At 41.0% G+C, this 19,097-nt stretch overlaps 1 protein-coding gene across 1 annotated transcript in view; it reads right to left on the reverse strand.

The window, feature by feature from the left end:
• Positions 1-276: 276 nt before the first annotated feature.
• Positions 277-19,097, reverse strand: part of ERMP1 (endoplasmic reticulum metallopeptidase 1) — a 39,441-nt gene continuing 20,620 nt past the window's right edge. Inside the window, exons 9-15 of the mRNA XM_044445857.1 lie at positions 18,715-18,889; positions 17,051-17,241; positions 14,174-14,326; positions 13,424-13,626; positions 9,591-9,706; positions 7,762-7,928; positions 277-4,291 (exon numbers count right to left, since the gene is read on the reverse strand). Of these exons, the coding sequence (XP_044301792.1) occupies positions 4,127-4,291; positions 7,762-7,928; positions 9,591-9,706; positions 13,424-13,626; positions 14,174-14,326; positions 17,051-17,241; positions 18,715-18,889 (1,170 nt within the window). The 3' untranslated portion in view covers positions 277-4,126. The remainder of the gene's footprint in view (positions 4,292-7,761; positions 7,929-9,590; positions 9,707-13,423; positions 13,627-14,173; positions 14,327-17,050; positions 17,242-18,714; positions 18,890-19,097) is intronic.

The following is a 19,097-nucleotide window of genomic DNA, read 5'->3' on the forward strand; positions in this document are numbered from 1 at the left end:
TTTCAACCTTTCAGAATGGGAAATAACCAGCACACAAAATAGCAAATCATCAAATGATCACTGGTTCTGGGAAAAGTTGGGAGCCACCTGGGGAACTTCTGTCTGCTGGACATGAAATCACAGTGGATCACATTTGGCCGGTTGGTTCTGAATTCTACACCACTGTTTCCAGCAATTTGTGTGAATGTCGCATAGCAGAAGCCACTGGAGGAAAACTTAAAACAATTGATTTTAACTAAAGTTATCTAAACAGAAGACTTGACCAGCAAACAAAAATCATTCATAAAATCATTTTATTTTGTATCAGTTATCTTTTACATTCAATCCTCTTTTCATTTTGACTTCCTGTGTATTTTTTCCATAGTTTTTCCATCATACTCCTGTGTACTGTGGGCTAGGTCTTAAACTCAAGCTGAATTAACAAGCCTGCATCTCTTAATATCTAATTTACGACAGAAGATGAGGGCTCAAAGATGGAATGTTGTCCTACTCCTCAAAAAATGTTTCTGCACACAGAAGGCTAGCATTGCTAAGAAAAGGTTAAGTAGCTAGGCCGAGTCTGGTCTCCTGGACATGTTACCTATGTTTGTTAATTTGAAGAAACATTAACATACAGGTGCTTCCAAATACAGTCTTAAGGACTACCATCTTAAAACCATCTGCCAGTTGTAAAAACCAGAACCCACAGTTAAGCAACACCAAAGCAAATAGTTTTATGCTGTTAACTCAGAATTTCTGATCAAAAAACTCAGTTTGTCATTCAGAACTTTGCACTAAAAAGCTCCATACAATGGCTTTCAATGTAATGCTAGACTTCAGACCAGAGAAAATTGTCATTCAAGTGCTGAACAATTAAGAACTTTTGTTTTAAAGGCAAGAGTTCACCTCCTTTCTTGCAGCAACCAAAAAGCAACCTACTATTTTGTTGTACTCCTTAATAAAGGATAGAGCCTGAGTTAGCCTTTTTAAATTTCAAGAACTAAAATTATTTCCTGTCCTGATATTCCTAGCATGCTCTGAGCCATTTTGATATTATTCACTGCTGTCTATATACATCATGCAGAGCCAGTTTCAAAACATACAAGTTTGGAGGCACAATGTAAAACAATTAGGAAAGGCTTTATGGATTTTTTGGAGCCATTTAGAATTCCTCCGATCTGTTTTTCTTGGAAAACCAAGGTGCATAAAACAGTTCAGAGTGATTTGTCTAAAATGCACATTGTAAGAGAAAAGTATTAAGATGCAAATACTTGTAAGCCCATACTTCTTTCACTAAGGAAAATGACTAAATTGAAGGGAAAACAGTCCGTGCAAAAGGACTTGCTTCGGGGCTAAGCATTTATGCATTTCTTGATATAGGTTACATTAGGTCAACTTTGTTTGAAATGCCTGGGTTCAGTGCATAGAGCAATGCTGTTAAGGCCAAATGACATACTGCACTGACCCCAGATGCCACACTGCAGCCGTCCATTTGGGTCCTCCATCTATAATGGCTGGTAGAATTCCTTGTATAAGGAATTCCCAGTGTCATGACTGGCTTGCATTTTCTTCTTGTTGGCAGCCAATGCAGTGGCAGTAAAATACAGACCATGAAGTCATAATACAAGGCAATTCTACAAGATGTTACAGAGAAGCTAGGGAGCTAAATGCACAGCAACCTCTACGGGAGGCACATGTACATTTAGCATGTTTGAATGAATTGCATTTATACATTTCTCAAGATGTTCCTAAGGTAGAACAAGTCAACACAGATGCACTCTAGCATTGTTAATTTATTTAAAGTGAAGAACTGACTCTTCATTTTCAAAATTTACCAGCATGGTAAAATTGAGAAATAATACCCACATCACCTTTATTTGGAAGCCATTGTTACGAATGGAACTTGCTTCTGAAGAAACATGTAAAGAACTGTAAGCTAAACATAAGCTTTCTTGCTACCTCTTGCATAGCTTTATCTTCTTCTCTGTGAACACCTCTACACCCAGATGGTAGGGGCCATGTGCACTTTGGCTTCTTGGCAGCAACACCACAGGCCTCAGGCTCAGTGAGCACAAGGACAACAACATCAATATATACTGTCCCCTACAGCTTAATGAAAGGCAATGAAGGGCCCGCCCAGCCCTGCTTCCTCCCTATATAGATGATCACAGTAATGTACCTTCTCTACAGTGACAGCATCTTTAAGAACTTCTGCAAATTAAGCTGCCAGTTGCTGGTTTTACACTTTATAAAGTACAGCAACACTCCAGCCCCTGTCACACTATGGCAAACAAAAGGACATTCCCTCCTTAGAGGTAAAACCAAAGTAGAAAAAAAATGAACTCAAAGGCGCAAGGCTAGGGTGGCTGTCATCTCAGGCACTACCCCCTGATTCACAAGAGCTGACTCTTCTTTCCCTGTTTGTTACTATTACTGAATGCAGACAGCAAGTACTTGATTTTAACCAAGTTTTCTGTGTGCTTTTTAGATACCTTCACATTTTGCTCCTTTCACTGGCAAAGACTCAAATTACTGAAAATTGCTTGCTGCCTCCTTAATGCTTTAGAACTAATGAAAAGGGTTCTTGACTACATACTCACCATTTGAAACACATTTTCCACAGGCACTGAAACCTTGTGGCTTTGAACATTTAGGCCATTAACAGCAATCCTACCAAGAGGGGCAGAAAGAATCTACAGCTGTCTTTCTTTAGTCTCCTCACTGGACTTTCTTTCTCATTTACCCTCCTCCCATTGGAGCCAATAGTTCCACTGAGAGGGAAATCAACTATTCCAGCTGCAGGGACAGTTGGCAAAATTTGGCTGCATAGTTTCCGGGGAACAGGGGTGGGGAGTTGGATCTTGTGGATCCAAGCCTTCCACAGCACTTCCCCCTTTCTATCCTCTCAAAGGCTAAAGAGGCAAGGGCTGCAGGGATTTCCACACTGGAACGGGTGGAACACCTTGCCAAGGACGGATCACCTGCAGAGATAGAGATGTGCTCTATCCTATGGCCATGGGATGCCCTTCCAGGACCACACGCTGGATCCTTTGAAAATCAGTGAAAGAGGAAATAACGGAAATTCACTTATCAGAAGCTTATTCTACTCTTCAAGTCTCAGGTTCGCTCCGGTATCTTTGATAAAAGTATATTCTATGTGTTCAGAAAGGAATCAAAGTACTAATGCTTGATTTCCTATGAGTTTTTCATAAACCAAGAAAGACTCACGATTTCCATTGAACTATGAAAAAGCACAGAGGCCGTTAAATAATAATCAGTAGTTCAGCAACTACCAAGCAGTGTACAACAATCAGAACGCACACACATAAGCTATTCAGAAAGAAGGCCAGGGTGGTGGCTTTGTGCTTCGGGGCACACGAGATCTGTGTCTGCACTGAACAGAACCTTCATGTTGCTTGATCCTCACAGAAACTGAGCAGAAGGCAGGTTCTATGAAGGTGGATACTGTAGTGGAGCATTGGATCCAGAAGGAAGATATGCAGAGTTTGGAAAGGACAATGTAAGACCAGGACAGGCAAAATTAGGCATCAAGAGATCAATCAACAAATTCCTTGGCATTACAACATAAAAAGGTTTGACTACAAGTTGTATCCAAAATGGGTATCACTATGGCAGAGTTATGATCACCTTTAATGCTTCTAACACATTGGTATCTTCCATGATACACAGTCTTAAAGTCTCAGAGCCAAAGCCTTGTTTTAGTTGATTGCAGCACATCAAATTAAAATGTTTAATAAGGGCCACTCTTGTGTTATTTAAAGCCTCTGGAGTATATTACTTGTGTTCAGAATCCCTGCAACAAAGCCCCTTTATTGCAAAATGCCCAGGAGGGATACTTTAAAGCTGCTTCCTTAAAGACAGTTTTCATGGGAAGAAGCAATAGGTGAACTGGCCATTCAAGTGGAGAAACAGGTGATATTTTGCATTAAAAACAGAGGCCATCCCCCACTCCTCCCTGGCCAGGATGTACAGGAGCATAATCTTTTTATGTCAGTTAGGCTGCCATAGAAACAGACTTGTGGCAGTAAGTGTAATACTATCTCTGCCAATTTGCCCAAACTCCCTATGAACAAAAGGTGCAGCCAACAATGTAGGGACGACAATGAGCTTCTGTGTTACTTCTAGGTTAAAAGATAAACTGGTCATAGGTGGAAACCCACGCTGAAGGAAAGGTCCAGTTGGGAAATCTGTTGATTAAGGCATGCAACTGAGGTGATGTCTGATCTTCCCCAAAGAAATAATGGGTGACTATAGCAAGGGTGACCATCCCTTTAGCAGGCTCATCCAAAGCCTGGAAAACAGAAAGACAGAAGTAGATGAACCAAATATATGTTACTCTCACAATCCTACTCAACATTTCTAGGCACAATCAATAGCATTTCCAACTCAGTTATGAATTACATAGCAATCACATCGGATTCAGAAGTCTTGAGGGCTACAAACACCACAGAGGCCTGCAGTGAGAAAGCAGCATGACAAGAATAAGACAAGAGGAAACCAAGTTGCACAGTGCCAAGCACACCAATCAGAGCTAAAGGACAAATCCAAGCAGTAAGGAGAAAGAACAAATATGGATGAAGAAATTGGAGTTTGCAACTGCAATCTTTCATACACTTATGAAGGGTGGGTAAGTAAAACAAATAATGACATAAACGATTTTAAGAGAGCTGGGATATGGGTGTAATTGTTATACTGACAAGCTAAGAAGAAATTCAGTCCTTCTTACTATATGCAAAAGACAGATTTTTTTCCTGTTTCAGTTTTAAGGCAACATATCTCCAGTGAAGCTTCTACAAGGCAGTAATGCCCCTGGTTTGTCTTTTTCCTTTCTCCACTTTATTTGGTTTATACCATAATGGAGCAGGAAAGGACTCAAAGAAGTGAAACTTTCACTAGGCCCTGTACAGTGTAAATGAAAATGCAGAAAATGTACATTACAGAGGGAGGGAAAGTTACAAATTTGGTCAATAGCTCAGGCAGGCAGTCTGAGCTGGTTGATGCTTCTGGTAACCAGATGATCAAGAATATTTCTTTTGAAAGAGTGTGCTGTTTAGCGGAAACTTAATGGCTGCTGAACTAGGAAATCCTAAAATCAACATCAAGGAACATAAACAGTACAATTTAAGTCACTAGTTAAGTTGGCACCAGTACTTTCCCCAACTATTTTTTACATGTAACTTTAAGATACTGAAGGAATGAGTCCCCTTGATGCTACTAGAAGAGGACTGGATACAGAAGAGGACTGTATTTTGTATTTTACTTGATGTTGTAAGCCGCCCCAAGGTCTCGGCAAGGGGCGGCATAGAAATGTTTTAATAAATAAATAAAAAAATAAAAAATAAAAATACAGAGCAGAGCTATGGTAAAAAGCAGCCAATATGGCAGTCTAGACTGCTGGGAATAATTAGATGCCTATTTTGGTTCTGGCCTTATGAGACAATTATGAACAGTAGGCTTGCAATCACACACATATTTTTGGATTGGCTGGAGTTTCCAAGGACACAAAATGACATACAACAGATGTGCATTTTTGCTTCTTGTTGCTAGCTAAAAAGCAAATTTAAGTTAAAGAAATCAAGATGTAATGGAAGAATGTGAAAGCATGCCATTTTCTTGCTGTTTGATAGCTATGGGCACAAACCTAAACATGGAGATTTTTATAAGTGAATATAATTCATTATCAAGCCTACTTCATGGCAATGACAGTGGCAAAGAGGCATTTCTTTTCCACCAGCATCACATCTTTTCAGTGCCACACAGCAATGCTTTCGTAAGTGGTTTGTGCCCTTTTACAATCTGGGCCAGAGAAAGAAATTGTGGACCCTTGGTAGCGTGCCATGAATTTGCACAGCACTTTGAAGATAAAGTCACTTGGATTTGTCATGAATTGGATGCCACCATTCAGGTAGTTCCTTTAACAGAGGGATCCAGATCACCATATGGCCCAATTTTGTGGGATGAGCTTCAGTTACTGAGGCCTGAGGATGTGGACAAGGTGCTTGGTCAAGTTCAGCCTACCACCTGTATTCTTGGCCCTTGTCCGTCGTGGCTTATCATTAGAACTAAAAGGGGGGTTAACACATGGGTCCAGGATGCTGTGTATGCCTCCTTGAAAGAGGGTGTGGTGTCAGTCTCTTTAAAAGAGGCTGTGATCAAGCCACTCCTAAAAAATACAACCTGGACCCAGTGGATGTGAATAACTATAGGCCTGATGCCAACATTCCCTTCCTGGGCAAGGTGTTGAACAGGTGGTGACTGAGCAGATCAGTATGAAACTGATCATCTAGATCCATTTCAGTTGGGCTGCAGGCCTGGTTCTGGTCACCCTGTGAGGTGACCTTTTCTGGGAGAGAAATGGGGAGTGTGACCCTGTTGATTCTCCAGGACCTCTCAGTGGTTTTTGATACCATCAACCATGGTATCCTTTTGGACAGGCTGGCTGATTTAGGACCAGGAGGTACTGCATTGCAGTGGTTCCCCTCCTACCTGACCAACCAATTCCAGAAGGCGGTGCTGTGGGATTACTGCTCTGCCCCATGGCAATTATGCTATGAAGTACTGCAGGGCTCTAATTCTATTCCCCATGCTCTTCAACATCTACATGAAACCGCTGGGGGAAGTTATCTGGAGTTATGGGCCAAGGTACCATCAATATACAGATCACCCTCAGCTCTACCTCTCTTTTCCATCCAACGCAGGTGAATCATTCTGAATCAGTGTCTTGCCTTGGTAATGGCCTTGATGAGGGCCAATAAACTGAGACTCAATCCAGACAAGACGGAGGTGAGGATCGTCTGTCCAGTTGGGAGATTTTCAACCTGTCCTGCAAGCGGTTGCAGTCCCCCTAATGGACAAGCTTGTGTGCTCCTGGACCCAAAACTGTCACTTTAGGGCACCTTTTATCAGCTTAAGCTAATTTACCAACTATGACCCTACGTGGACAGAGAGCGCCTCGCTACAGTAATCAATGCTCTGGTAACTGCTTGTTTGAACCACTGTAATGCACTCTACCTGGGGCTGCCTTTGAAAGCAGTCCAGAAACCTCAATTGATACAAAACAGGGAAGTGCAACGGTTAATGGGGAATGGTCTATGACATCATATTACGCCAGTCCTCTTTCACTGGTTGCAAGTTGAAGTCCGGGACCAATCCAAAGTGCTTGTACTAGCATTTAAACCCCTAAATGGCTTGGGGCCAGGTTATCTGAAGGAGCACCCCGTCCTGTATCTACCTACCTAGGCCCTTTGATCATCCAGTGGGGTCCTTTTCAGGAAGCCCCCTCCTAAGGAAGTCAGGGGAGTGACAACCAGGAGGGGGGTCTTTTTGGTGTGGCCCCCCGTCTTTGGAACAAGCTCTCCAGCAAGGCAACGTCAGGCACCTACTCTTCTTTTCAACACTAGGTGAAAATCTTTTTATTCTCCAGGAATTTTAATAGTTAACTTTTTGGTCTCAGTGTTGAGACCAGTCTCAGTCTCAGTCTCAGTTTTTATGAGATACTGCCGCTGTGCCTGTGTGCCAACTTGACTGGTTGTTCTGGCATGTTGTTATTGTTTTTATTGTCCTACAGCATTGATTTTTTAGTGTGATAGGGTTCTTTCTGTTTTTTTTTTTTGTTTATATGTTCCATTTGGCTATCGGATGGTATAAAAATGAAATATAGTAATAATAATGATCATCATCATCTCAAATGAGAAAATAGTGTAATGAAATAAGAGATGTAACTGTAAGAAAGAAGTGTTCATGTTTATGATAATGCCTCACCTTCAGCTCTATCCATAAGTGCCATGGCACAGCCTGTAGCCCATGTGAATAAAAAACAAAGTAATCCCCATCTACAGAATTAGCAACAGGTGTCCCATCACCAACAGACCATCTGAACAGCGTTGATCCTTGATGTGGCCGAAGGTACAGTGACATATGACTTGGACCTAAAGCACCAAACAGACAAAGATTGGTAGATGAATGTACGGGGGTTCTTCAAAAAGTTTCCACACTTTTTAAAACTCTATTTATTAAGAATTTCAAAAACAAATTATATCACTTTCCTACATAGTCACCTTCCTTTGAGATGCATTTTTCCCAACGTCATACCAAATTTTTAATGCCATCAGCAAAAAATATATACATTTTTAAAATATAAAAGTGCAGAAACTTTTTGAAGGCCCCTCATAGAATAAAAAAGAAGAGTGCCATGAATGCTCAAGTACCATGATTATTTTTCTTAGCTTGATGCAAAGTTCTGCAAATATTTGCTGAAGAGTGTGCTGCTGCAAGGACTTACCCCCAGTAAGTAAAAGAAAGTATAGGATTGCAGCCTAACAATTCAAAATGGAACTATGTAAGTGTCCTCACTAGAAACAAGCTGGTTCACTTATCCCAAGTTCAGCTAGAATGTCTAGCTGTGCACAGAGATAAGACTGGTCACCTGAAGAGAGGTGGGGAACTCAGGCCTTGTAGGGGTTCCCTAGCCAATCCACCAACTTTGTAGTCAAGCGCCTGTCTCTAATTCCTGGCTGCAAAAAACTCTCATCTCTTATCAGGAGCTGATGCTGCACCTTGAGGAAGGATGCATTTGCTACTGGGCAGCTGGAAAAAGCTCCCATGCTCAATCAGCTGTAGGAGAAAGAGGGTGGTCCCTGTGTCAGATACAAATCTATTTACTTCTGTGGATTCAGTCCTGCTACACTGACATGCCAAAGTTGTCTTGCTTACTTCTGAGTAAGCTTAAAACCAGAAATGATTTCATTTTGGCCCTAACCACATCAGGATTTCCCAGACTGGAATTTGGCTCTCAGGCTGAAATATGTTCCTTGTTGCTACACTAGAGAATTCTCAGCAGCTGCCTCAAAACTGTAACTTCTAGGTTTCCTAGTCAACAGCTGCTACATCCAAAAGCAGTACATTTAAATTTACAGAACAGACATGAACTAAGCTTCTGGCTGGAATCTGAAGAGTAAGAGTGTTCCAAAACAGAAAAACACCATATTGTCCAAGTCCTTTCAAAAGTGCACTGGGGTAAATGAGTAGCGTATATGAGCCTGCAGATTACTTAATGTTGTGTGTGGTGCCTGCCCTTTTCTAGGCCATATTCTCACCTCCTTTGGGAGATTTTATTTTCCTTTTAGTCTTTTAATGGCATAATCTTATGCACATTTGGGCAGAATAGAAGTCCATGCTAGCTGGGGCATGTTGGGATTTGAAGGACTTGCTTTTGTCTAAATGTGCACAGGATTGTGCCCCAGGTTACTTGAAGGCCACTGAGCAAGTTAACAGCCTAGATATAGAAATACATTCCCAAAGGGTAGCCTGTTTGTTAGTTATTTGCTGCAATGGCAAGAACACCTTGCGGCACTTCAAAGAGTAATACATTTATTGCAGCATAACTTTTCAGGGGCAAGGATACATTTTAGATAGATAGTGTCACCGAAGTGCTGTGACTGTGATGTGCTTCTGACATACTGTGCCTGTGACTGGGAAGCTGGACAGGGTAGCTCCACATCGGGTGATACACCAAGCCCTCAGCACTGTGAGAGCACTGTTGCCACTTGCAAAACCTAGCATACCTCCTACTGAAGTCATGCTCAACTCACCTGTTATTTCAAAGGTTAAATTTGTTGAATCCCAGGGTGTTTGCTCTTTGGAGAGAAGCTGAAAGTGGACAGGTTTTTTAGGAGTAACTCCGGGAGCAGGAAGATACCAGTTCTTTCTGTAGAAAAAGGGTTGTGTATTCTTTAAGATCTATGTAATTTTTCAAAATATTACTTCAAATGACTGCTGAGAATCAATTCAATAAAACTAGAAGGCTTTTGTTTTGTACAATACGAATGGGCATATCACAATGTGAAACACTTATGAGTTTGAAAATGGAAGTTATGCAGTTAAGAGGCAGCCACAAGCAGTCAAATGACTACCCATCTCTATCTTAATATAAAAAACAAAAATAGAATAAAATCTTTAAGAACAGATATAAATCAGAAAAATCAAAGGCCCAGATGTCAGATCTCCCTAGGTCTATGTCATATGCAAGAATGATATCAAAATCCAAAGCTTTGCTCAAAGCTTATAAACCCAAATATTTTTTCTAACAGGAACAACAGAATAAAGTCTTTGCTTTCATAGCCAGGCATACTGCAAATGTATTTTTAATTAAGTTTTTAAGAAGAAAATGGTAAGATAATAGCATTTTAACTTTAGCATGCAATCCTCAGAGAGTCAGTGTGGTGTAGCAGTTAAGAGTGTGGGAATGGGACTCAGACCTGGGTTCTAGTCTCCATTCAGTCATTCATTCATCCATCTATTTTTACTTTTTTTTTTTTTTGACAGTCACATTAACCACATGGCTCTCTGGACAGTTTACCACAATTAAAAGCCATCATATAGAGCATAGAAAAACCAACAAATTAACAAATTCAATCATAAAACATCAATTCCAATAAAAATCCATTCCAACAGAAGCAGCATCAACTGTGTTGACTTCATACATTAAGACATTGGACAGCCTCTTATAAATAATGAAGATACAGTGGTACCTCAGCTCACAAAACCCTCAGTTCACGACCAAATGCAGTGGCAAACAGAAATTTCAGAAAAATTTTTCCTTAGGTCGCAAACTCCTCATCGGGTAATGATCGCACTCAGGGAGAGGGGAATGGCTGTGATTGTGCTCCGGAGGGAGATAGCCGTGATCATGCTCGGGGAGAGGGGTGGGGAGATGGCCACGATTGTGGTCGCACTAGTGCAGGAAAGATGGGTGTGATCACAGTTGTGCTTGGGGGGGGGGGGAGAGATGGCCGTGATCATGCTCGGTGGGAGGGAGATGGCCATGATCGTGGCCGTCTTCCCTGCCCAAGCGCAATCGCGCCCGTCTATGGCTGCAATCATGATGGCACTCATGCAGGGAAGACAGGCGCGATCACAGACACGTTTGGGGGGGGGGGGCGGTGGCCGCAAACATGGTCGGGGGGGGGGGGATGGCCGCAATCTTGTTGCTCTTTGTCACTTTGTTCCAAATTTTTGATTTAAAAAAATGGTTACAGAAGAGATTAACCTTATTTACATTGAACCTTACGGGGAAATTTGACTTGGCTCATGACCAATTTGGATCACGACCAGAGTCGTAGAATGGATTAAGTTCATGAGCCAAGGTACCACTGTATTAAAATGCATCAATTAAGATATTAACCTAAAATTAAAATAAAATTTGAATTAAAACTATCAGCAATTAAAATACTCCAAAAATAAAAAAGTCTTTAAAAAATAAAAAAATGTGTACAAAGAAGGTGCCTGGAGCACATCTCTGGGGAGCCGATTCCACAGATGGGGTGTCACAACTGAAAAGGCCCTATGCCCTATAGCCACCTTCCCAGCATCCTTTAAAGATGGCTCCCTAAGCAGGACCTCCAATGAAGATCTTAGGGTCTGCGTAGGCTTATATGTATGGAGACATTCCTTTAGATATTCAGGTCCTAAACCATTTAGGGCTTTATATGTTACAACAAGCACCTTGAAGTGGGCCCAGACTTCAAATGGCAGCTAATGCAACTGATAGAGGACATATATTTACTGCTACAGGTCCTTGTTAGCAATCTGGTCAATCTATTTAGCAATGACTGAAGCTTTCAGACTGTTTTCAAGGGCAGCCCCATGTAAAATGCATTACAGTGGTCCAACTGAGAGGTTACTAGTGTGTGGATTATTGTTGCTAGGTTCTGCCAGTCCAAATAAGGTTGAAGTTGATGAATTAACTGGACCTGGTAAAAGGCACTCCTGGTCTGGCCACAGAGACAGATCAGGGTCCAGAATACTCCCAAGCTTCAGACCTTGAGTGACTTTGGGCCAGTCGCAGCCCAACCTACCTCACAGGGCTCCTGTTGTGAGGATAAGATTGAGAAGAGGGGGAGAATTATGCAAGCTTCCTTGAGTTCCTTGAAAGGGGGAAAAAAGTAGGTATGCTTAGACAGGGGAAAAAGCCCTACATCTACCTGCATTCCTCAGCCATGCCCTTATCTGTCCTTTGTTGACCCCTATCAGTCAATCAATGTTTTACTCATAGCTTATAATTAAACTCTTGATTGACTGGTGAGCTGACAACAACCACAAGCTCCTAGATGGGGGCCTTTGTTGATGGTGCACTGCCATATAACTGAATTCCTATTCTAAATGTGAGGAAGAATACATGTGAGGAAAGACACACATTGCTATTGTATGAAACCTTCTGAACACAGTGGTACTTATTTCCAAGTAAATATGCACAGGATGGCATCACTGGAGAGGAATTCTGCTTCTGACCTTTACTCAAACAATCTGTTTGCCTTTCTGAGTGAAACTGATTTGGTATTTCTTCTGTGAAGAACTAGCGCAACTGATGTTCACAGTGGACATTCATGCCATACATTTTTAAGCTTAAAAACTCTGCAGTGTGGATGCACTGTCCTCTGCCTGAGCCTGTGGAGAGTCCCTGCCAGGCTGAGTAGGCAGCACTAAACTCACTGGGCAGAAAGTGCTGCTACAAACTGGTTTCCTATGCTTTTAAAAAGTAAAAGCAAAACGGCCTTTGAGAAGTTACCTTCTCAAAGTTTTCCTTCAAGTGTGCTTTTTCCAGGCTCCAGGAGTATCACACTTATCCCTCTAATGCCCAACTTTTGTGGTCCCATGCCTACCAAACTGGTAGCCAAATGGGGTCCTCCAAAAATAAGGTAGTGGTTTCTTTAGGGCATTCCCCAGTTCTGTGATGTACATCGGCTGACAAATTAAACAATAGTGAGCAACACCCAGCTGCATCTCTATCAGTGACACAGGGCACTTCATGGCAGAAAAGGAAATATCCATAAGCTCAGAGAGGGCTTGTGTTCAACATCTTCCATGACTTACTGAATGCTGAGGATCTGCTTCATACCCTGTACTTTTATTATCCTGGAGATAAACACTGAGGTTGAGGCCATAACACAGCACTAGGAGGTCCCTGCCCGGCACAGCACAGGAGGCTTTCAGGAGGAGGAAAGGAAAGAAGGCCCCCTCTCTCCTTCTCTAGTCTCAGCTTCTTGAGCTCTTTCATCCTACTCCCATGCATGGATGCAGCACTAAAGCATCAAGATTTGGGGCTTAAACTGAGCCTTTTAGCACTGTAAAGCAAGTGAAGGTTTCAAGAAGATGGCAAAGTCTCTCCTTTCTGCTCCCCTCAAGTTTTTTCTCTACCTACCTCTGAGCCCCATGTTGCACTAGAAGGCTTTTGCTCCAGGCTGGTTCAAGCCCTGAAGAGAAGCACTCCTCTCTCGGCAGCACTTCATTACACTAAAATGCATTTCACTTTAACTAGTTAACCCCTACCTGTGAAAGTGTTCAATGATCTTTTTAAAACATTATCATTTGACTGCTAACAACTACTAGAAATGCAATGGTTCAAGGAGGACATGTTACTACCAACCTGAATAAATAATCCACAGGAAGGATCCAAGGAAAGCCACAGAGAGGCGATTCTTCCTCGCACTTTGTTCTAATGGAATCATTGAGTTCAGGTATGTGAGGAGTAACATGAGACATTCCACCATAGTCTAGCCCATTAATCCATATTCCTGAATCACTTTTTTCCAAGTGACCATCCAGGCCATGAAATCTTCTGTTCATGTGCTGAAAAAGTTGCAAAAATTATGAGAAAATAGACAGAATTTGTCTCCTGATATCTATTCAGGTTTTGTGGGTTATTCAATATCTGTTCTGATCTGTATGATGTTTCTATCCCAAGTTCACAGGAAGGAAACAACTCTATAGATTATTAAGTGACCAGAAATCCACCAGAAACAGAGCCATGAAGATCTCAGACTATTTGCCTTCTGCTAAGTTCAAAGTGAAGAGATGTTGTAAATCTGTGCTCAAGCAAAGGTTTCACTTGCCATATTGTTCTGTTCACTTCCTCATTCCTCCCACTTCAGCTGAATTGGATTGGTAAGAGGTGCAGGTCTACAGGTCATGGAATAGAAGATTCAAAGGACTGAAAAGTAAGCATGGCTGGGATTGAGGGCTGGTGATAAGACATAAAGGATGATCTCCAAGAACTGGATTTTTATTCAACTAATCAGCCTCTCTTTAAAGCTTCTGCTATAAAGAGTGGGCTAAAGCAAAATATTATTTATTATTTATACAGACTCTCCCCTGCAACATCAAAGGCTTGTCTTACCTGAAGAAAGATCCGTTTAGGTCTTGGGTTTGCTGAATCTGAACTATAAGGGAAGAATATTCCACTGCAAACAAGAATGAATGTGACTGCAAACACTGTTGTTAAAGTTATTATTGTCTTCTTTGTGCTTCTGACAAAATATATGAACATAAGCTAAAGACAGAAAACAAAGAGCAAGAATAAAATATCTCTTTTATAAAAATACATGTAGAAAACATAAATAAATAAAATTAAATTGGGGAAAACAGCTTACAACCATATGCCAAGGATATGTTCCTCAACACTGCCCTCTGCAGCAAGTGAGGTTGAGACAGAATGATTTGCTTAAGACCACCTAGAAAGTCTCAGTTAAGTAAAATCTCAATCTGGATCCTTCAAATCTGTCCTTTACTAAGGTTTGTAGGGAGGGAGGGTTAATAACACTTGCTGCGAAGCATAGAGGAGAACATGCTAAAAATTCCAGATTTTGATGACATTAAATAAAAAAGTTTCTAGTCCATAAAGCTGTGAAGATGTCTCATGAAAGTTCAGAAGTCGGGGGGGGGGGGGGGGGGGAGGTCTTTGGAGAATTTGCAGTGATTCAGAGGTGGCATTTCAGTACCTGGCTGGTCTCTTTCCTCCTATCCACCAGAAGGAATGTGAACTATACCAAATAAGTAATTAACTGTGCAATTCTGCATATGTTTCCTAAGAAGTAAGACCTTGAAAATTGCATAGGATTCACAACCAGATAAATGCAGCTGAAGCATTTCTCACAAGTTGCATTTTATTATGAAAAATGTTCTTTGTTGACCTTGGTGCAAAATTCTGATTGCATCCCAGCACCCATAGTCCAATGCAGCGTGAAGAGCATGGCTCTGCTGATGACAGCTGAACAGATCAAGGTTCAAGAAGGTGGGTGGCTTCATATACTTTTTATGGATTAGTGAAAGATTTGCTCTGATCTGAAAGGTGTTATCATGTCCAGTTTACAAAAGGGAAGGCTCTAAAGTGTGAAATGGCCAAAAATCAGTAACAGAGACTGTGGCAACAAATGGTGCTACTGAAGTTCAACTGCCCTGCTTCCTTTACACAATTCTATGGATAATTCAGACAACGACAATGACTATTATTGTTGTTGTTGTTATTATTGTTATTAACATTTATACCCCTCCTTTCTTCCTCCTGCAAGAAACCCAAGGTGGCTTACATGATCCTCCTGATCTCCATTTTATCCACACAATAGATGGGTTATCCAATTGCAGTCCTCTTATATTTTTCCACTCTTTCTTCCATCCTTTTCTTTACCATATAAAATACATCAAGTAAAAAAATGCCAGAATAGCAAATAAATCTTTTTGAAGATGTGGATAGAAAAATGCACAACAGAGACATGGTTGGAGGGGAGGTCTCTCCTTTCTCAATTGCTTAGTTTTTATAACTGATTACAGATTCATTTCATGTCCTCATGGGATGTCTTCCAAAGACCTCTCCTGGCACAGCTCTCCTGGAATGGGCCAGTTGTCCTAACCTTTATACTCCCACTACAATTAGCCACTTAATGAGGGAAATATACTATGCTGCATTTTTTCTTTCCTTTTTATTATTTTGTTTATTTATTATATTTCTACCTTGCCCATCAGCTCCCTTTGTTATTTTTGTTGCTGTTATTGTACAGTTCTAACATATTATTGTAGGGAATTAAATGGGGCTTCTTAATGTTCAAAGTGAAGTGGAAAATATTTATTTCAGTGTGAGAGAAGAAGCAGGAAAAAATCAAGCTCACCCTGCAAAACCAGATTGGGTTGTCTGATAGGATCCAGTTCAGGCATTCTTGGGGGCAATCCATGGGAATCAATTTGTAACCATGTTTACACAAAAGTAAATTTCCTGCAACCCTCTAGCCCTGTGCTGCTGGCACTATTTTTAAATTTGTTTTAAAAAGTAAGAAGAGTGGATTTGTGCTATGATGAAGTGACATGTGCATGCATGCCATGTACAAGAGACAGCAAAAGATGGAAGTTGTCTTTTGCCTGGAGCTGATGATTGCTAAAAGATGTTTCAACATGTAGACAATGCCTTCAAAACATCAGGAGAAGAGAGAAACCAAAGCTGCTCAAAAATTACTGTGCTGGAAAGTGTCCTTTGTCTTATTTTTTAAAATTCTTTTATGTCTCTTTTCACTACTGTGTACCTGCTCGGTCCCTTAATTTCAAAGAGCAGTACCTCTGACTGTAAGTTGTTGTTTAAAACCATGTAGACCAGAAAGACAGCTGAGATATGCTATTTGGATTGAGGAACGATGGCAGTAATACACTGCCTCCTGCAGAACTCCATTTCAGTCGACTGAGAATCAAGCATCAAGAAAAATGGGCACCCTGCCTAGCTTCTAAGGTTGCTCCAGAAGTGTGATCAGACTAACAATTCAACCACAGATGTTACTTAGATCTAAAGGTTCTTCCAAATATGAGAAGAAAGGGTGTGTAGCAATCCAGAGGGGTAGAGAAAGAAAAGAAGGAAACACTGTTCTTGTCCACTGTGTCTTGTCCACTGTGTGAATGGAACTTCGAAAGATGCATACATCAAAAAGCTCTCAACTCCCATAGGTGTTAATGTTCTATTGCAATTTCACCTTTAGCCAATAGCGGAAAACCAAACTAACAGCCTTCTATTTGGAAGCACCCATAATCTCATCTATGGAGATTCTTCTACACCAGACCAAAATTCTGCATGGGAATAAAGGTGTCATTTTCTGACACCAGAAAACTGGCTGAAAATATCATCATCATTATCATCAGCTGCATGATGGTATTTGTTAAACTTACATCCAAGGCTTATTCAATCAGTTTAATGTGTAACCAACAGAGTGTTGTGTTTTGTTTTTAAAAGCATCCTTACCAAGTAGGAAGACATAAGTATAGATGTTACAACAGTAAAAGCAGCCACTATTAAATCAGGTGGAATTTCTGAACCACTGCGTCCCATGATAGGTATAAACATTTCAAATATAAGCCAGTTGAGGTATAATAAATAGAGCTGTGGAATAAACATTCCCAGGAGGTAAATCATAACAAATTTCATTGTGGCACCTATGAGAGAGGGGGAGGGAGGGAGAGAGAGGAAGAGAGAGCGAAATAAGCAGTCCATAGTAAAAAAAAAAATCCATAGCTTTACTTTATCTACTACAAACACGGATACTATATGACAGAGTCACAAAGCAAGGTACTAAACATAAGCAAGGATCTACCTACATATTCTTCTTGAATCATCATAGCTCCAAAAAAAAACCAAACAACCCCCCACCAAAAAAAAAAAGCAAGTAGAACTGATATATGGCTAATGTGCACAGTCATAAAAGCATTTGCATCATCCTACTTTTAAAAAAGGCTATTTGTGGAGGCCTGGAGAATGGGACTTCCACACACAGGAGAAAGGAAGAACAGAACAAAATTGAAGACTGTGCTTTCTTCAGGTTAAGCTGGCAAATGGGTAAGCAAGCATTCCATTTGTGAAAGAAGGGCATAATGGTATTTCAGGCTTGGATAAGTTGAACAGTATACCTTGATGACTATGCCAGGTGGAAGTCTAGCAAAAAGCTCTGTAAAGAATGACCTGTCAAGCCAGCTTACTTTGAGCAGGACACATTGGCAGAAAGCAAGGGCCTTGTTAAGGCAGGAGCCTACAAGGAAATGTCTAAAAGACTCAAGAGTCTTAGCAGCAGCAAAACACTACAAACTTCAATAATCCACAAATTATTGTGGATTAATCACTTGCATCTCTGCACATGTACAGTAACCGTGCGTTCCCCTCCCATTCACATGCCAAGAGAACAGCCAGTCAGCGTGCTGGAGTAGCTAGAGCACTGTGATGGGACTCAGGAGAACCAGAGCCAAGTCTCCACTCAACCATGAAGCTCACTGGGTGACTATGGAGTAAGGCACGGACTCTCAGCCTAACCTCCCTCACAGGATTTCTAGGACAAAATGGAGAGGAGGAGGACTATGTAAGCTGCCTTGGGTTCCTTGCATGAGGACAAAAGGCAGGATATAAATGTTATAAAAATAGATAGTATATTTATAGCAGGTTTTTTGCTTAATCTAAATAATTTGGATCCATATAAGAAAGATGTTCTTTGTTTCTGTTCAAAATTAATAAACATTTTGGTTAAGGAAAGAAGTTCTCTTAATAAAATCACTAGCATTCCTGCCTAAATACTACCTAGCATTTATGCAGTGGTTTAGACTGTTCAGAGATCTTCAACATTCATTGTATCCAGCTGGATACTCGGCTAATGGAATGCCTTTCAATCTAGTGGAGGCTTCCACCAACAGAATGAGATTTATGAGATTGCCTCTCCTTCCTATCACTTTTCCAACATCCACCCAAAACTGCTGGAGGACAGTTTGGAACAGCATGGCTGGGGGATGTTGCAGGAAGAAGGTCCCCTCCTCCCTCATCTGACAGAAGTTTCTACTGGACCAAGTAGCATTCTGCCAGCCAGACACAATGCATTATCTTATTGCAATCCATACAACCCCTGAAAGTTGTTATTACTATCGTACCTTTCTCTTTCAATTCCTTATAGATCATTAATTTTGTGAGCAACGGAAATGCTACCCATATTGCACAGATAAATGCCGAAGAAACCCCTAGGGAAGTAAGTAAAACCAATGTAATTGACCAGAAAGCCACTGGAACATCAAAGAAGATCTCTCCAAGAAACTGCTCATTTGTATTCTGGAGAAAGAAGAACATAATACAAATATAAATCCCAATCCCCATACTTTGAAGGGTCAATGTAAGTAGCCTAAAAACAGAGCACAATCATATGTATATCTAAATCCCTTTGTGTTCAAAGAGGCTGGACATAATACTGTCCAGCAGACAAAGCCAGGTGGCAGTGCTTTGAAGGGTGCACTAGTTGTATGACTTCCTGACTTCCTAG

The sequence above is a fragment of the Varanus komodoensis genome, unplaced genomic scaffold, assembly GCF_004798865.1.
Source record: "Varanus komodoensis strain SLA01 unplaced genomic scaffold, ASM479886v1 scaffold5, whole genome shotgun sequence".
Classification (NCBI taxonomy): domain Eukaryota; kingdom Metazoa; phylum Chordata; class Lepidosauria; order Squamata; family Varanidae; genus Varanus; species Varanus komodoensis.